The sequence below is a fragment of the Quercus robur genome, chromosome 4 (assembly GCF_932294415.1).
Source record: "Quercus robur chromosome 4, dhQueRobu3.1, whole genome shotgun sequence".
NCBI lineage: Eukaryota > Viridiplantae > Streptophyta > Magnoliopsida > Fagales > Fagaceae > Quercus > Quercus robur.
The window spans coordinates 17729477-17747266 of record NC_065537.1 but is presented as its reverse complement, the minus strand read 5'-3'; the positions used below and the strand labels follow the sequence as shown (position 1 = coordinate 17747266).

Below are 17790 nucleotides of genomic sequence, written 5' to 3'. Positions count from 1 at the left end.
AGTATTCATTTAGAATTTTTTTTTTATTGTCTTTTAGGTGGAAATACCACGTGCTTTTGTCTATGCTGAGAGCAAAATCTTTGATGTATCAGAATGGGCTATCTGTCAGGTCAGTGGTTTGCATCTTTGTGCATATAATTCCTATAACCATGTCCATTTGTTATTTTGAGTTTTAGAATTTTATTTAAGGATATATATATATATATATATATGGTCTTCTGTTTTGACTCATTTAGGTGGGTACCCACTGAGGGCAGCATCAAATTTATTGGCGGCATATGTATTATTCTAAGTTTTTAGGCTGCATTTATGTGTACATTTTTGTATCCATTGTGTTTTCTGAAAGAATATAAGAGAATGCAAAAAGCCAAAATTGGCCTTTTACAAATTGTTTATGTATGTGTTACTTAGGACCCCCCGTTTTCAAAGTAGCGAAACTTGGCGAATTATGTCAAAAACACATGCTAGCTATCATTTGCATATGAAATGCTGTATACTGGCTTGTAGTTTTCCTTTCAAGAAAAAACCAGGGATTTCTAACCCTTTGGACAACTCATGAAAGTTTTGCAAGTGTTATGGTGTTTGTGTTGCTTCACTTTGCGCATAATATAATTGCTGGGAAAATGATCAACGTTTCTTTACATGATCAATTCCATCTTTAGTATTTTAAATCTTGAATTGTTCTGTGCAGGGAATGGCTTGTAGGCCCAACACTCATCAGCCCAGCTTCCATGTAAACATGGATGGCCTGGAGAAAACTCAACGATCCAAGTCATGCAGATTCCCATGGGATTTGGATGCTGAAATGATGGATGAAGATGAAGAAGCATTTGAGTCGTGGCTTCAGCAGGCTCTTTTGTGAATGCTCCAAACGCAGAAAGGGCTGGAGTCCATTCAACTTGCAGCATAAGAAAGGAAAGAAGGAGAAGCAATGGCACCGAAGAACGTCATGCTGAATTGTAAAGGGTAAAAGTGATGGAGTTTGTACATGCGAATCCTAGTAATTCCATCACTTTTGGTGGGCTTGGAAGGCTTATAATGGGTGACATTGCTTTTCACAATTGCAAAGAATGTAGATTGATTAGAAACTTTTTTCTATCCATCTGATTCTGAAAAATAACGAAGTTTTAAGAGCTTTAGGTTGATTGAATTGGTTTGCACAATGCTATGTGCCAGAGGAACCTGATGTTTTCAGGTTGTTAACCCATGAGATTGAAAGCTTTTAGGGAAGGGGTGGAAAGGGAAAGAGATTCTATTATTCCCAATAGAAAATGTTACCAGCATCCAAGAACCGTAAAATCTTTATATTTAGTAGTAATGTTTGCAATCAAGTTGTGAAAAATGTGGTATATTCTGTAATGATCCATGTTTCTGCCTTACTATTCATATATTAGATAAGAATTATGTGTAATTAAAGAAAATATTTTTAATAATATAATATAAAGATATATTACTTATTGACATGACCTATGTGTAAGATAGTTCTGTTAAAATTAATTTTTTTTTTTATGGATTATAAAATAATTTAAAATAAATAATGAAATATTTTCAGAACTTTTTATAAAATAATTTTGTCATAATGGAGTTTTAATTGGAGTAGTATTTTATTTTCTTCAAATTTTTATAATAGAATTTCAATTAAAGTAAATTATGTTAATGATTTTAATATATTTATAATGAGTTATATTATATGACAAAATTATGTTGTACAATTTAAGTCACATTGTGCAAGTATATGTCTGAAATACTTAAATTCACTCATTTCAGTCATAAAATGCATGCACAATATGTAATATTTAAATATTACAGCATTATTATTATTATTATTATTATTAAACAAAAAATAGTTTATTGTATTAAAATAATACAAAAAATAATAAACAATTTTTTAAATTTCTAGAAACCTTAAAACCTTTTTGAGACTTTAGTAATAAACTTTTACTTGAAGAAATTTTGTTAGTTATTGTAACATACTCTTAGTATGTTACTTGACATAAGGATAATAAAATGAAAAGAAAACAATTAAAAAAAAAAAAAAATTTGTGTAGCTACCCAATTTTTCTAACTTTAGAGTCTAAACAATTTTTAAAAGTAAAAGGCCTTAAAAAAAAAAAAAAACATTTTCGTTTTAAATATAGTTTTGATTCAATTCAACGACTTTGAAGAGTAACGTAACATTTTGCAAGAAATTGAATAAGGCTAGAGAGCTAAATGGGACATCTTTTTTGGTGATTTTTTAACAGGCCTCCTACTAAAACATTAAGGTTGTGGAAGTTTGGTTCCAAGACTTTGTGATCCATCTCTCGTAGATAATCTGTATTGTCATTTGGACTAGATAACAACTTAAGCATTATTGTTGTTTCTTTCACTGATTTATTTTTGGATTAGCTCTTTGCGCATAGCTTGGTTTTGCAAACGGACTCCCTTTTCAGGGAGGAACCGAACCCAACTTTTGTTGAAACCCTTTGGGCCTTGAAACCCCATGATCCAAAAAGCCTTATATTTAGCCACAGGACTTGGGCTTCACAAGTCAGCATGTCAGACTACTGTTCATTAACACCCTTGAACAAGACAAACAGATATGCAAAAGAATCTCTGCATTTCATCGTTGCAAGATAGACAGCTGAAGATTCCACATTTCATCATTGCAAGAGGACAGAATGAGACAAAAGGAAGATGATAGTAAGAAGAATGATAGGCACCTACGGATTAAATGAGGATAGAAGGAAGATAGACAACTAAAGATAGGAAGAAGATAGAAAGAATACTGCAAGAAGAAAGATAGGAATGAAGCATCTATGGCAAAACCTTATAATTGCAGAAGACATGATGATAATAGAAAGAAGTTAGAAGAAAGGAAGGAACATCTACAGCAAAGCATGCATTATAAAAAAAAAATGTCACTATTTATGAAAAGTTCAAACTATTCATCCATCGACAGATTAGTCAGAGTTTATTTTTCAACCAGAGTTATTTTTCAAGACATACTATGACTTACTCCCTTTATAAATAAACGACCACAAGATTTGGCTACCCCTATTAAAAAGACTAATTTAAGTAATGACTATAAGAATTTAGATAACATAATTCAACAGAATAATTATAATAATGTTTATTTAAAAATAATTGGTGAAAATCTACAAGAAAGAGAAGACAGAATCACCCCTTCTTATACCTCTCTTAAGAAAGAAAATGATTCTAAAACCCCTTTATTCATTTCTTACCTTAGATCACCTTTAAAGAAATTTATAACAGATAAGACATATAATTTACTTAGATTATAAAACAATTTAAAATAAATAATGAAAGTTTTTCAAAATTTTTTATAATGAAGTTTTAATTGGTGTAGTATTTTATTTTCTTAAAATTTTTACAATATAATTTCACTTAAAGTAAATTATGTTAATGATTTTAATATATTTATAATGAGTTATATTATATGACAAAACTATGTCGTACAATTTAAGTCACATAGTGCAAGTATATGTGTGAATACTTAAATTCACTCATTTCAGTCATATAATGCATGCACAGTATGTAATATCTAATTATTATTATTATTAAACAAAAAATAGCTTATTGTATTAAAATAACACAAAAAATAATAAACAATTTTTTAAATTTCTAGAAACTTTAAAACCATTTTGAGACTTTAGTAATAAACTTTTGTTTAAAGCAATTTTGTTAGTTATTGTAACATACTCGAAGTATGTTACATGACATAAGGATAATAAATTGAAAAGAAAACAATTAAAAAAAAAAATTGGTGTAGCTTCCCAATTTTGCAAACTTTAGAGTCTAAACAATTTTTAAAAGTAAAAGGCCTTTAAAAAAAAAATTCATTTTAAATCAACAACTTTGAAGAATAACATAACATATTGCAAAAATTTGAATAAGATTAGAGAGCTAGCTGAGACATCTTTTTTGGTGATTTTTTTACAGGCCTTCGGCCAAAAACGTTAAGGCTGTGGAAATTAGCATTATTGTTATTTGGACTAGATAACAACTTAAGCATTATTGTTATTTCTTTCATTAATTTTTATTTTTATTTTTTGGATTTGCTCTTTGTGCATAGGTTGGTTCTGCAAACGGATCTTTTCAGGAGGAACCAAACCCAACTTCTTTTGAAAGGTGAAACCCTTTGGGCCTAGAAATCCCAAGATCCAAAAAGCCTTATATCTGGCCACGGGACTTGGGCTTGAAAAGTCACAAAAAAGGCCCCCACAAACATAAAACAATAAACAAAGCGACTATTTTAAAACCAGAATCAAATTAAAATAGATCAAAATGAGAAATTTCAATCTTAAATAACCAACATAAAAAAAAACACAAATTTTAAATTTCAAATTTGTAATTTCACTCTTTATAATAACGTGAAAAAAGAAAAGAAAAAGAAGCTTGTATATACAAATTGGGTAGGGAAAAACTCTCCTTATGATTCCACTTACTTTGGTAACTCCTATTTCTTATTTTTCAAAATTTCGTATGGTTATTATTTTTGAGGGATATTCTGTGGATGTTTTAATAAGCTAGGATTTAATAAATTACATCTTAAAAAAAAACTAAATAAGTGATTTTTATTTCTTTAATAAAAAGTAGGTAAAAAAGCCAAGTCATATGCATATACTGATTTCAATTTTGACTCATACAGACAAAGAAAATAACAACTAGAATTAGATTTTTATTTGATTTTGACCATTCAATGTACCTGACCAATTTGGCCTAGAGAGAGAAGTATTCATGCAATAGACTAACACTAAGGGTCCGTTTGGATACAGCTGAAAACTGAAAACTAAAACTGAAAACTGAAAAACACTGTAGCGAAATAATTTTTAAATGTGTGAATAGTATCGTGGGACCCATTTTTAATGAAAAAGTTGCTGAAAAGTGAAATTTGTGGGTCCATGAACAGTACACGATGTGTTGTGATTGGTCCAAAAATATTTGAAAAGTCAAAGTTTGCGGCTACTGTTCATTGAACAGTGCATGAACAGTAGCCGCACCCCTCAAAACGCTCAAAAACGCGTGAAAAAAAAAAAAAAAAAAAAACGTAAACGCAGACGCAGACTTTTCATCCCAATCCAAACGCAACCTAAGAGTAGGGACACATAAAATGACATAATTTGTATTATAATTTGTTCATGTGATGAGTTGTGAGTGGTAGAGGTGTATCCCCATATAGACCCACATCACATCTCTACCACTTATAAGTTGCCACGTAGGTGAGTTGTGGCACAAATTATGTCATTTTATGTGTCTTTAACATTACTTCTAATACCATAAACAAATTCACAATTACAACTTTTTTTATTAATGTGATTAGTTTCCGTCACTTTCATATAGACCTACCATTTTTTATTTACTAATCAAAGTCAATCATATGGAAAGTTATGACAAAAGTTGTGTATTTTTTTTGTACTAAAATATTTGAGAAAAAAAAAAAAAAGACACTTGGCACTCTTTTTTTTTTAGAAGAATTTTTTTTTTTGGTTAGCACTTTTTTTTTTTTTTGGTTAGCACTTAATGTTCAAATCAGTCATAAAAATGAAAAAAAAAGAATGATTATTTTTAAAAGTAGGATCAAATTTAAAAATTCAAACTTTTTAAAGAAGCAAAAAAAAAAAAAAAAATCCCAATTATAAAGGTGCAAAAGTGTAATTTCACTCTTTCTTTAATAACGTAAAGAGAAAACAAAAGAAGCATAGAAAATAGAAATACAAAATTGAGCTTGGAAACTGAGAGAGAGAGAGAGAGAGAGAGATTGGGAAAAATATGGAAGAAGCACAGAAGTACGTATGGGAAGGAGCGATTCCGCTTCAAATTCATCTCCATGAATCCGAAGTCACCACTCTCCCTACTCCTCCACCCGCACTGGTAAATTCCTATTCTTCAACAACAAATTTTCTTAATTCACTACTTTTTTTTTTTGATTGTAAAAGCTCAAAAAAGTAAAAATTATGTATGTATGTGAATGGGTTTTCAGATCTTGGCTCCTCGAATTGGATACTTACCTTTGTTGGTTCCTCAAATAAAGCCCCATTTCAGTAACGCACTCCCTCCTGGCTCCCCTGACACCGTTTGGTTCGACTACAATGGCTTGCCCCTCAAATGGTCTGCCTTTTTACTTTTTTATATTTTAATTTATTTATATATATATATATATATTTATTTATTTAATTTGGGTAAAAGTATATCGGTAAGGGAGAGTGTCTGGACTAACGGTAAAAAGTGATTTGACTCGAGGTTTTACCTATCAGGCGGAGTAATGGCTGCTGCCAAGTGGCACAACTTGTGCCACAACTTGCTCACGTGGTGAGTTCTGAGTGGTCATCACCCCTATATTATTCACAACTCGTGTAAAGTTGCGGTATAAGTTGTGTCACTTTATGTGGTGTCAGCATGACTCTGTCAGGGGTGGTCCCACTGGCCCATTCCTGTTTAGCACATCGAGGTGAATGCTGACAACTACTTCTGGCGGGGGGTGGGGGGGATAGGTTTAACTGAGTAAAAAGAACTCTTTTTTAGAAAATTTTCCTACATTATGAAAAAAGAAAAAAGAAAAATTGAGTTGAGTTTTATTACAAAGAACCTGTTAATTGGTATTTATAGGTGGCTAAATGCTAAACTAACAATCGAATGACCTTACTTGTACTTGAAGTAAGACTTGGATTACTTTACTTGCACTCTAAGTAGAATTAGATACAATAAACACGGATAACAATCTTAGGGCTTGGCCTCTTTAACAGAAAATTTCTTTTGTAGTCTTCAAAAACTTATAAATTTACTAACTTAGTTATTCTATAGCCTTTTCTTTAAAATGGATTTCCGCATGGCTTTGTCAAATTTTGCCATGTAATGGCAAGACCACGAAGGGACTAACTTGATATGATTTTTAGGACTATCAAATTACATAAGAGTACGATAGAGCCTGAAAACTATTTGTTCATCAAGATTGGGAATCTCAAAACTTTTTGATACGATATACTAGTGTAATGTAGCCACCTCCTCACCTTATAACTTCTAGTAGAAAGGTGGAGGGTGAAGTCGAGAGTACAAGATCCACCGGGTGCATGTGTACCTACTGATAAAAAAAAAAACAAAGAAAAAAAAAGTGTAATTTAATGAACAAAAGAAAAATAGAGATGTATGCTCTGCCTTATATACAGAAGATATTTCTTTTTACTCTATATATTGACACGATTTTCATATACTTATATGTATGCGAGACAGCTGATACTAGCATCTTGTGTTAGCAGCATACTTATTTGATCCTATATATGTTGTATTTTCTTTCATTTTCTCGCAGGTTTAAAAATTTTGTTGATTGAATTTGTCTCCATTTTGTAGGTATATACCAACAGGAGTTCTTTTTGACCTTCTGTGTGCTGAACCAGAAAGACCTTGGAATCTAACAGTATGTTGATGGCTTTGGTATTTTCATAGTTTGAATTGCCATTGAAATATGAGATAAGGCTCATTAAGGACGAAAAAGAGTCTGAATTTGTCTTTGAAGTCTGAGCAATTGCTATGTGATGCTATGTAGCTGCTTTGATTTACTGGTCATTGTTTAAATTTGCTTTATGTCATTTCAAATTGAATTATCCCTGGTAGGTTAAGAATGAAAAAGTAAATTATGAAACAAATTTTGGTCCAAAACAACCAAAAATAGTTGTGGATTCATATAAATTTGATAATGGGACACATAATGTTATTTCAGAAGCTGCTTTCCTATATATAATATGGAACCAGATTTCCCCATTTCTGTGAACAACCAAATATTTCTATATTTATGCAATATGAAATTCTGGGAATCAGTCTCCCTCTCCAAAAATGGGGACAAGGATTCCTACCAATTGCCTCTCTCAGACCCCACAGAAGTGGGGAGCCTCATGCACTGGGTATTGGGACTCATTCACTTCCCCTATACATTTTAACCTTAAGAAAAACCTTGAAATGAGAAATTCATTCCAGGATTTTAAGGAAAAACCATGCAAATATGTGTTGATACAAATAAAGTTACATGCATCGGTTTCCTAAATTTATTAAAGTAGATGAAATTGGACCATATAGACTGCCATGTCAAGACGAATTTGATATGATAATAGCAACGGAAAATCTATTAATTATGTTTCTTATACAAGTCAAGGAATATTTTCTTGACAGACTACATGTTTTGGATGATGGAATAATCTGGTTCTTTTTCTTGTCTTTTAATTTTTAATTTTTTATATATATTTATTTCCATATGCAACAGTTTTTATGTGAAATTTGTATTTTTGGATCTTCTTTCTACAGGTACATTTTAGAGGATACCCATCAAATATATTAGTCCCGTGTGAAGGTGAAGATAGTGTAAAATGGAGCTTTATTAATTCTTTGAAAGAGGTCAGTCTTTAATTGTTGGAAAAGTTTGTTGGATTGTAATAATTTTGATGTAATTCACCGTGGCATCAAAATATGGAAATTTGCATATATAATGGGAAATAGAAGAAAATGTTTGAAAATGGGATATAGTTGATGAAGATGTGATGGGGCAATACTTAATGGGAAATAGAAGAAAATGTCTGAGGTACTTATTGCATATTTAGCCTAAGCAATATTGATAGTTTCCCAGCCTGATCTAGGTTGTTAGGTATTGTTCTGCTTGACTGGGCTGCTCATGAGAGAATTTTGAAGTCTGATAATACAATCCAAAGTTCATTTAAATTATGAAGAGGACTGAACTTACTTAATAATCATTATTTTCTTAAGTTCCAGTGTAATAATGTATACACTTTACTTTTTGTTCTTTTTTTCTTTTGATTGGTAAGTTTACACACACACCCAGTCGGTTTTGATCCCACAATCTTACCCTCCATTTCTTCTGGGGGGAGGAGATGCTGTTTGAGCTAAAGCTCAGTAGTTTTTTGTTTTGTTTTGTTTTGTTTTTTTTTTTTTTTTTTTTTGGGTCAAGCTTTACATGGAACTCTAGCTTCATGCTAAGAAAAGTAATTTGAGATTATAATGGTGGTTTACGAGTGATGGCTTTTTGTTAGGTTATTGGTTGTAATAAAATGTCAACTTAGGCCTTGGTATTTCTTCTTTTGTTTTTTTTTTTTTTTGAGGTGGGTGGGGGGGGGGGGGGGGGGGGGTTGGGAAATGTGCTTATGTTTGTGGGCAGAAATAAAATTAAGCTCTCTAACTCTTTGGTTCTGATAGAGTTTGCTCCTTTCTGTACATGCTGGTGTATCCCTTCAAAATAGTGCTCTATTTTGTTGGAAATTTTTGTTTAGATATCAGTTCCCTTCACAATTTGTCCCTATTGTGTCTTGAGAGTGCTTGTTTTAAGTTTCATTTCATAAACCTGTGTGTATTGCATGCCTCTGTGTGTGTGTCATACTTAGTTCTTTACAATATGTTGTTTCCAATTAAAATAAGAGTTATCCTCTTTACTAATCCAAAAAAAAAAGAAGAGTTATCCTCATGTAGATATAGTCTCTGTGAGTGGGGTTCAGTTAAGGCTCTACTATGGGTAGCCTTGGGACATTGTCATCTTCTACCTTGGTTGTGAGGATAGGTTGGATAATTCTAACTGGGCTTTTCTTTGGCACCTGCTGGGGATAGGGGTGGGGGAGGGGTGGTGTCTTGCAGAACACCTATCAATATCAATATTCATTGAGTAGCATCTTTTCCTGGGTTAGTTTGGGTGCTTATTTTCTTCGCCATTGTCCTATTCTAACTTCCCTTAAGTTTGTTCTGCTGTTTGAAATACCACATGCAGTCATGGATTAGGCTTATCCCGCATTAACTAATATGATTTATGGTCAGTAAAAATCATTTCATTGCTCTTAATTATTGAGATAACAAATTACAAAATATCAAGCCAAATCCAATGTGTTGCTTTGGTGTAGTATGGTCTGGGTTGAATATTTTACATAGGCTTTTGTTGTATGGTCCAGAAGTTGACCTTTCATTAATGTCTGGAATTGAAACTGAAATGATTTTGACCAAGTGCATCTTCCTTTACAAGATTTGAGAACTCAGTCCTTACAGTTCTAATGCATCTTATGATTATTCCCACCCTAATCCCCCTACCTTTTCATACAAAGACCTAGGCCCTATTAAAAATGATAGGAAAGAGTGAAATAGGTTTACTTGACAACCTAGCTATTGCGGAGAAAAATTTGGTGAGAGTATTGAACAATAAATCTGTAACCCAGAAACCGAGGTGCTAAAATTTTTGTTGATGGAATGCAGCTGTTCATTTCTTGTTAACAGTCTTTATTTTTTTTAATATATATTTTTATAATGATTGGAAACTGTAATAACATATCAATGGAAATGCCAAAGGGTAGCACCATTCGCTAGGGATCATGCCTCATGAAGTGGATGTCACTAGTTCAATCAAATCTCCCTTTCCCCCTCTCCTTGAGGCCAAACTTATTAAAAATAAAAATCTATCAATGGAAATATACGTGTTTTTGAAATTAATTGTTATGTACACCAAGAAAATGATTGTCAACAATAATGTTTATTTCTGACGAACAGGCAGCATATATAATCAATGGAAACTGCAAGAATGTCATGAACATGTCTCAACCTGATCAGGTGGAGCTTTGGCGCTCTGTTTTAAATGGTATGTCTGCTAATTTCTAAATAATTGGGAGATTATACATATTTTTTCCCACATCTTGATGCTTTGAATTGATGCATAAACGCTAAAATGAAGGCAAATTTATTTATCATTATCAACACAATAGGTGAAATGTAACACTATGAACAATGAAGTGCCCTTTGCATGATCCTAATGACAGGACCGAATTGATATAATCTGAAAAACAACAACTTTAAGTAGGACCATTTTTATATTCAAATATTGATTAAATAATATTTATTCAATATTTATTTATTTATATATCTATATTTTTATTTAAAATCCATTGTTCATACTTTTTTACATACAAAATTATTATTTAAGTGTTAATATTTAAATTTTTCTGACATCATTTTTTCAATTGTAAATGTGTGTAATCCGCTTAATATTCTTGTGATGTATTTGGTTTTAAGTAGGTTTTTATCTATAGTAATTTTTTTTTTTTTTTTTTTTTTTTTTTTTTTTTTGTTGATAATCTAATTGTTAGATTAAATATTGGTGGTGAAATTCTACACATGCATTATAAAAAATATCTAATCTTTATATCATCAATAATTATTATATTACATGTTTGAACATTGTTCTAATTGTTTCCAGTGCTATGTCTTATATTGTATAATTTCATTATCTTCTAACTCTTTTGATAAATTTCTTGCTCATTTGTGAGATTTTCATCTATATTATTAGCAAAAATTTATTTAGAGATGTTATTTGAGATCAAATTATTATTTTTATTCTTCTCTCTCTCTCTCTCTCTCTCTCTCTCATATTTTTCTTTAAGTTTTTCATATCCAAATTGCTATTTTCTAGTAGAAATTTATAATAAAAAAAATACTACTACAATATAAAATTATAATATGAAAATTTTAAAATAAATTTCAATGCATAGAACAATAGAATTTATTTTATTAAAGATACTATTGCAGTTTCACTTAACAATGGAATCACGCAAAAGCCCCAACCTGCTCAAGTAAATATGAATTTAATACATTATTAGATCAATTAATTCTAACCAAACCATAACTAGTTTTATATAGATAATCAAAATCATGGTTCAAGCATAAAATTTATTAAAAATAGATGAAAATGTACTAATTTTTAAAATAAGGAATTTTAGTTTACCTTCGGTAACATGATGCGTGGTGAAGGAAAGCTGAAACCTAATTTCCAATTTTGATTTTGGTGAAGAGAGATTTTTTGGTGTGTGGTGGAAGATTTGATGGCTAATATTGACAATCCATTGTGTGGGAGATTGGCTTACAAAAAGTGATTTTGGTGTGGGGCATTAAGAGTGTGGAGAGAGCTCACAACCCACATTTTTTTTAATAAAAAAGTCCTGTTGAAACTGATTGTTGATGCACAATTTGGGAGCCTATGCATAGAGCTGCCCCTGCCTAATGATTCAAGCTAGTACCTTGAGTTGCTTAGATTCCAATAATTCACCCATTACTTTATCGTGTACAATTCATATCATTGCTAGTGATTCACAGATCATATATCTTAAGCTGCCAAGTACAAATGATGTTACTTGGTGTCCATAAGATGTTGGCTGCCATAGACAAGCTTGTTCCAGGAGCCTCAGCTACTCACCCAGAAATTAACAAGGTTATCTATTACCTTTCAAACTTTGTCCTATTAAGAAATGCACCTGTTAGTATAGGTACGCCGTAGTTGTTTAGATATTTCATATATAAGTTTGCTGTCTGACCATTTCTAAAAAATCAAAGGAAAATACTTTTCTAACAAATGATTTTTAGAAAATTATACCAAATGAGGTCGAAAGTAGAAACAGATAAAAGCCGCTAAGAATCTTGTAGCTTGACTGGCACTTCCTGGTGTTTGCAATGGAGACGCCCAAGATTTAGATACCCCTAATTATCAAATTATCATATTAAAAAAAAAAAAAAACAGTTAAGCCCAATCTAAATTTGCTTCTGTTAATTTTATTTATTCATTGTAAAACAGATAAGCCATATTTGTTCATTGTTTCTCCAATAAAAAAGAAATTTATTGTAACACAAAAATTATTTGACTGATAAGCATAAAAATATTTTTCATATTATAAAATTGATTATACTTCTTGGGATTATTGTATTTTGTATTAGTTTTTTGAAACACAAATTATTTATTTATTTTTTATATTTCCTCAAAAAGCATTTACTTTGTGTTGTGAGCACTGAATGCGGCATTTTCATTAGCTTGTTGAGCTTTTCAGTGTGTTAACAGACATTGTATAGCAGGTAATTTGGAAGCCTACGTACGGATATCATCTAAACTTAAGCTTGGAACAGTTGGAGATGAATACGCAGATAGCGGTGGACAAGGACAAGTCAAGACAGGTGAGCAAAGTCTACCGAAAGCACATTCCAGTCTCGGTGCTTCACTGTAATTGATATACAAACATGTTAAATAATGAAAAAATAAATGTCAACGAATCATTTTCTATGTTTCCATGAGTAATAGATAGACTTAGGTAGAGGAAGACCAAAAATAACATTAAAGTACATGCAATAGAGGAAGACCAAAAATAACATTAAAGTACATGCAATCAAGGAAGTAATAGAAAGTATAACTTCAGATAGAATAAGAACAGAAGAAAAGAATATATGTGGCCGACCTTAACTAATTTGTTGAGGATCCATATCCAACTCCAAAATTTTGTGATTATAGCTTTGTTGTTGTTGTTCTTGTATATAGCATATTTTATACCCTTATGTTCTAGGTCTATCAGGTAATGATGCTAATTAGTTTATATGGAGCTCACCTTATATCATGTTCATAAGTTAATGGCTTTGAAAGATTTTCTTAGGTCTATCTAATGTGCAAGATTGAAATTGTTAGATAACTGATCATATTGCTAGTTTTTGGCGGTGCCCAATTTTTAAACTACGTAAACATATTATTTTATTCAAGCAATATACTTTCATATCAGAATAAATTTAAAACAAACCAGTGGACCATTACTACAGCTAGTGAGGGAGGATATCTATAAATTAGCTTAATTTCCTTAAGTTACAAAATCAAAAGAAGCCAAACCACTGACATACTTATGTGAAAACCTAAATACTATTCTCAATATCAATTAGACTAGGCCAGTTTACATCTCAAGTATGGGAAATGAAGGAAAACTATCTTCATTTTACTTTTCTTGATGGTCTAATTTTTATGAGACTTTGTTCTTCCTCTGAGCCTCTGTGCCCTTTGCTTTGTATGAGCCACTACACCAATAATTCATGGTTTGCTTTCTCTGTTCTTTATTTTCATTTAGGTGTCCTTATTTTGAGTCTTTTTCTCTTTCTGGGGTTTAAATTTCTCGCACATAGTTCTTCTTGGGAACCCTTTTTCCTAGGAAATGGTTTTCAGGATTTTATCTGTGCGTATATTAAATTTAAAGAAATCCTTTTTGCTTGAGCTCTCTCCTTCTCAATGTCCATGGAGATGTGCTCCAATGTTATTGGATTACATTTTGCTTTCAAACCCATTAAGGAACCTGTCAAATTATTATTATTATTTTTCTTTTTACGAGCTTCTGGCTGTATGGTTGATATGGTGTGAATTCTTATGTTTAGTAACTTTGAAAATTGTGTGATAACCACTTTTTCAAAGTTGTAATTTATTTGATAAAGTCTGCCTTTTACAACTACTTTTTCACAAACTTTCTTTTGTTATGTTTTTAGGAACAAAGTTTGGTTACAAACTAGTTTGTATTTAATAGCTATAACTCCACTCAATATTTTTTGATTGGATGTGAATTTTGACAAATTCACCATTGGATTGCATTTTTTTCTTATATTTTTCATGCTTGCAAAATTTTCAAAAGATCAAAGATCAATATTATGTCAGCAATCAAATGTTTAAATTTCGAGCTTTTGTAGTTTAAAATTATGCATAAAAGATAAGCTTATGGATCGAATGGTAAATAACGTCCGATTGACATGAAATTTGATATGTATGTTAAGAACTTTGAGAATATGCAATCTAATTGTTAGATTTTCAAAATATGTAGCCATGTTAATTTTTTTAGTGGTAGTTGTAGGTGTTACTTCTTTCCTATTTTTTCTAATCTTTGCTGTGAATAAGCTTATGATTGTTGGAGCTATTATTAGGTAGAGTTCCAGTTCGATTGTATGTTTGGAGTGTCAGTGAGGATTTTGATGATCTAGAAGATGCACCTCAAATTGATAGTTGGGACAAAATTTCTTACATAAATCGGCCTGTTGAGATCCATGGAGAAGAAGGTAAGCAACGCTCTATTGTTAGAACAATTTGTTTGGAGTATGTAAATGTGGTGAACTGAATTCGTTGCCTTTTCATTCTGTGTTTTTAGTTTTCTTATGCAATAGATTGTAACAGGAAAAAAGGATTATTCATCAGGATAGAATAGACTACCTACTTTTATGGCTAGTTGACAGAGAAAAAGGTAGTACACAATTGCCGTTTAGAAAATTGATATATCTTACTGACAACTAACCACCTTATTTGAGTGTTTTTGGTGAATACATATGAATTATACCCCCTGTTAACTGTAATTCCATACCTGTGTTTTGGGCTTTACCCATACTATTTTTCCCGGGTCATTCTTTATGTGAACTTTTGGGGTTGATCATGGATCCTCAACATACTAATTGGAGTTGACTGCGAGTATTCTTTTCTGCGATTTTATCCTATCCATATTCTTGTCACCTCTTTAATTAACAAGTCCTTGCCTTCAATATTAGCTAACCCTATCTTTAAACAAATATCTTATCTTTCCTTGTATTTCCACTTCATCTACTAGGCACTGACATTAACTCTTGAGTGCCACCCCTCTCAAAATATACGTCATAAGAATTTTCTCCATTGCTGCAGACCACATGAAGAAGGCCACCCTTGGTTTTACACAAACACTTCCAAGAAAAAGAACAATTGCCCCCCAATCACATAGCTTTGCAGTAACTTTTCACCTAAAACCCCTTTTTGAAGGAAGCCACAACATCTTGTCCTCATCCACATGGCTTGCTCAAACAATAATAAATCATCGAAGAAGCAAGCCCTAGATTCAAGCCCCTTGTTGGTCCATGTAGACCCCTCAAGCACTAGTTCTTAGTGGATAAGGAGCCACATGGTGCTGTCCAGGTAGACAGTTGCTGCAGCTGATCATTGCCCTTGATCTTTTTTATTCAGCACCAAAAAGGGGCCAAAAAAAAAAAGAAATCTCAATCATGAAGTTCTCTAACAAATGAGGGATTTACTTGAGCAAAAAACGAATAAGGGATTTAATACAATTATATTGTTTTTAAAGTGATTTAGTAGTTGTGTTTATGATGTTATTGGCTAAGAAGCAATTGACACTTCAAAACCTCCCATTTTGTGTCCATGTCAGACATGCCAGGGATACTTGTACTCATTTATCCTTATTGTGTTGGGAGGAAAAAATTTTAAAAAATTCTTTTTGTTTTTAGATATGATTATAAAAGAGTTGGATAGTTATATTTTATTTCAAAAACTTAAAATAAACATGAAATATGCCTATAAATAAATAAAATATACCTAAAAAAATAAAATATACCTAAAAAAATAAAATATACCTAAAAACATGTATTAATAAATCGTTGTATCCCCACTGTGTTGTGTCCAAAATTTTCAAGAATTGATGTCCCCTTGTAATGTTGAATCATGATTGGATCATCTTTCTGGCTCACGTTCTGGTTCAGTTTTTAGAATATTTAATAAGCTTAGTGAAATTGCAGATGACAATTGGTTTAGGAGAATGATACTTGAGAGATGTGTGTACGATTCATTTCCTTCTTTTTATCTTAGTTTTCATGTAGTCTTCTAACTGTAACATTCATCCTGGTGCATGCACATCTTATCTAGTGGTGACCTGCCAACTTGTTTCAGCATCTTGAGGACTATTCATTGCTTAATTTCTTGTACTGCAGGTAATTACTTCACCTTACAAGATGCAGTAAAAAGTATTCTTCCTGAATATTTTCCAAACAAATCCTCAACAAATGAGGAATCATCAAGAGATGAAGACGAGAATGAACAGAAGGTTCCTTCAGAAGAGGGGGAGAAATATTTGAGTGAAAATGTGGAGTCTTTCTATCCATCTGATAATGTTGAAATCAAGCTTGTCCGTATCCAAGGGATTGAACCCAAAATGGAAATACCCTTCTCTTGGATAGTGAAGAACTTAACGAATCCTGAGCATTATCTTCATATTTGTGTGTGCCTGAAAGTTCCACAAGTACTATAGATAACATTTATATTAATTGGCCAATTAAACAGGGACATAGATGGGATGGCCAACCCAAATTCTTTTAATTTAATTATCAAAGTAGGCCACACAAATGGAATAGCATTCTCCTCATATTTATTCCTTCCCAGAGGTACCTATGATCTCTACTTTATCATAGGGAGAGAGGCACACTTGTCTACAATAGCCTATGTTGTTATTTGGTGACCACAAAAGCAATTGCATTTTATTTTTTTGTATAGAATTGTACAGTTGCATTATCAATGTACAGATAATCATTTATTTCTTTTTGTCTACGCCCCATTTGAGATATTATGTAAAATAAGAACAGTGAACATTAGAAGAACCATGATTGGCTCAAACTCTACCTTTTTGTCCAAAATAGTGCATGATGCACCGCCAACAACCTTTAGAACAGAGTGAAAATATGGGAAGGCAGGGTTAATCCTAGCCTTGAAGCCATGTATATTGTTTTTGAAATTGAGGGTCATGGAGCACAAGCGGCCAAACACATGATTAGTTTTGGGTAAGCACAGCGCAAGAACAGAGGATCATGTGATCCTGTGATCCATCAATCTGACATTATCCTCATATCATAAACATCAAGAAAACTTGTACATGTATATATTAGGAATGTATGAACATGTTTGTGTAAAGTTGGAGCTCCAAAACTAAACAGAAGCAAGAGTAATCAAGAAAAGTAAGCATAAATAATACCCATGATTATCGAAACAAAGTCTGTTATTGACACAAATTCAAGGAACAAACTTGTAAAAACTGGGTAATTCATTTCTCAACATCTTCATAAAATTTTTGCCGAAATGGGCTAGTGTTGGTTTCTCCACTTCCAAAGCAACTTTGCCGAAGAAGGAGGATTTAGAGGCATTTACAGGGGATTATTAAGTGAATTCAACACAGA

The 17790-nt window shown here is 31.9% G+C and overlaps 2 protein-coding genes across 7 annotated transcripts in view; both read left to right on the top strand.

Annotated features, from left to right (window-relative positions):
• LOC126720715 (uncharacterized) overlaps positions 1-1331 on the top strand; it is a 30685-nt gene extending 29354 nt beyond the window's left edge. The window contains exons 9-10 of one of the 2 annotated variants that reach the window (XM_050423479.1): positions 38-109; positions 692-932. In XM_050423479.1, coding sequence (XP_050279436.1) covers positions 38-109; positions 692-737 — 118 coding nt within the window. In that variant the 3' untranslated portion in view covers positions 738-932. Of the gene's footprint in view, positions 1-37; positions 110-691 lie in introns of both variants that reach the window. The other variant, XM_050423478.1, reaches the window with a different exon arrangement.
• Positions 1332-5690: 4359 nt separating this feature from the next.
• Positions 5691-17233, top strand: LOC126720712 (autophagy protein 5). Of its 5 annotated transcripts, none has more exons than XM_050423471.1 (8): positions 5692-5874; positions 5984-6111; positions 7348-7414; positions 8296-8385; positions 10528-10615; positions 12874-12972; positions 14740-14871; positions 16555-17233. In XM_050423471.1, exons 1-8 carry the CDS (start codon positions 5773-5775, stop codon positions 16869-16871), a joined length of 1023 nt encoding a protein of 340 aa, XP_050279428.1. In that variant the 5' UTR covers positions 5692-5772; the 3' UTR covers positions 16872-17233. The 5 variants fall into 5 exon arrangements, with proteins under 5 accessions (XP_050279430.1, XP_050279429.1, XP_050279431.1 ...); XM_050423470.1 differs by having other exon boundaries at positions 12871-12972; XM_050423473.1 differs by lacking the exon at positions 14740-14871 and having other exon boundaries at positions 5691-5874.
• The last annotated feature ends 557 nt before the right edge of the window (positions 17234-17790 follow it).

Coding starts and splice junctions, on each gene's coding strand:
- LOC126720712 (XM_050423470.1), top strand. CDS start 5,773: ATGGAAGAAGCACAGAAGTACGTATGGGAAGGAGCGATTCCGCTTCAA. Junction 8,386..10,527: donor TTATTAATTCTTTGAAAGAG/GTCAGTCTTTAA, acceptor TCTGACGAACAG/GCAGCATATATAATCAATGG. Junction 12,973..14,739: donor ACAAGGACAAGTCAAGACAG/GTGAGCAAAGTC, acceptor AGCTATTATTAG/GTAGAGTTCCAGTTCGATTG.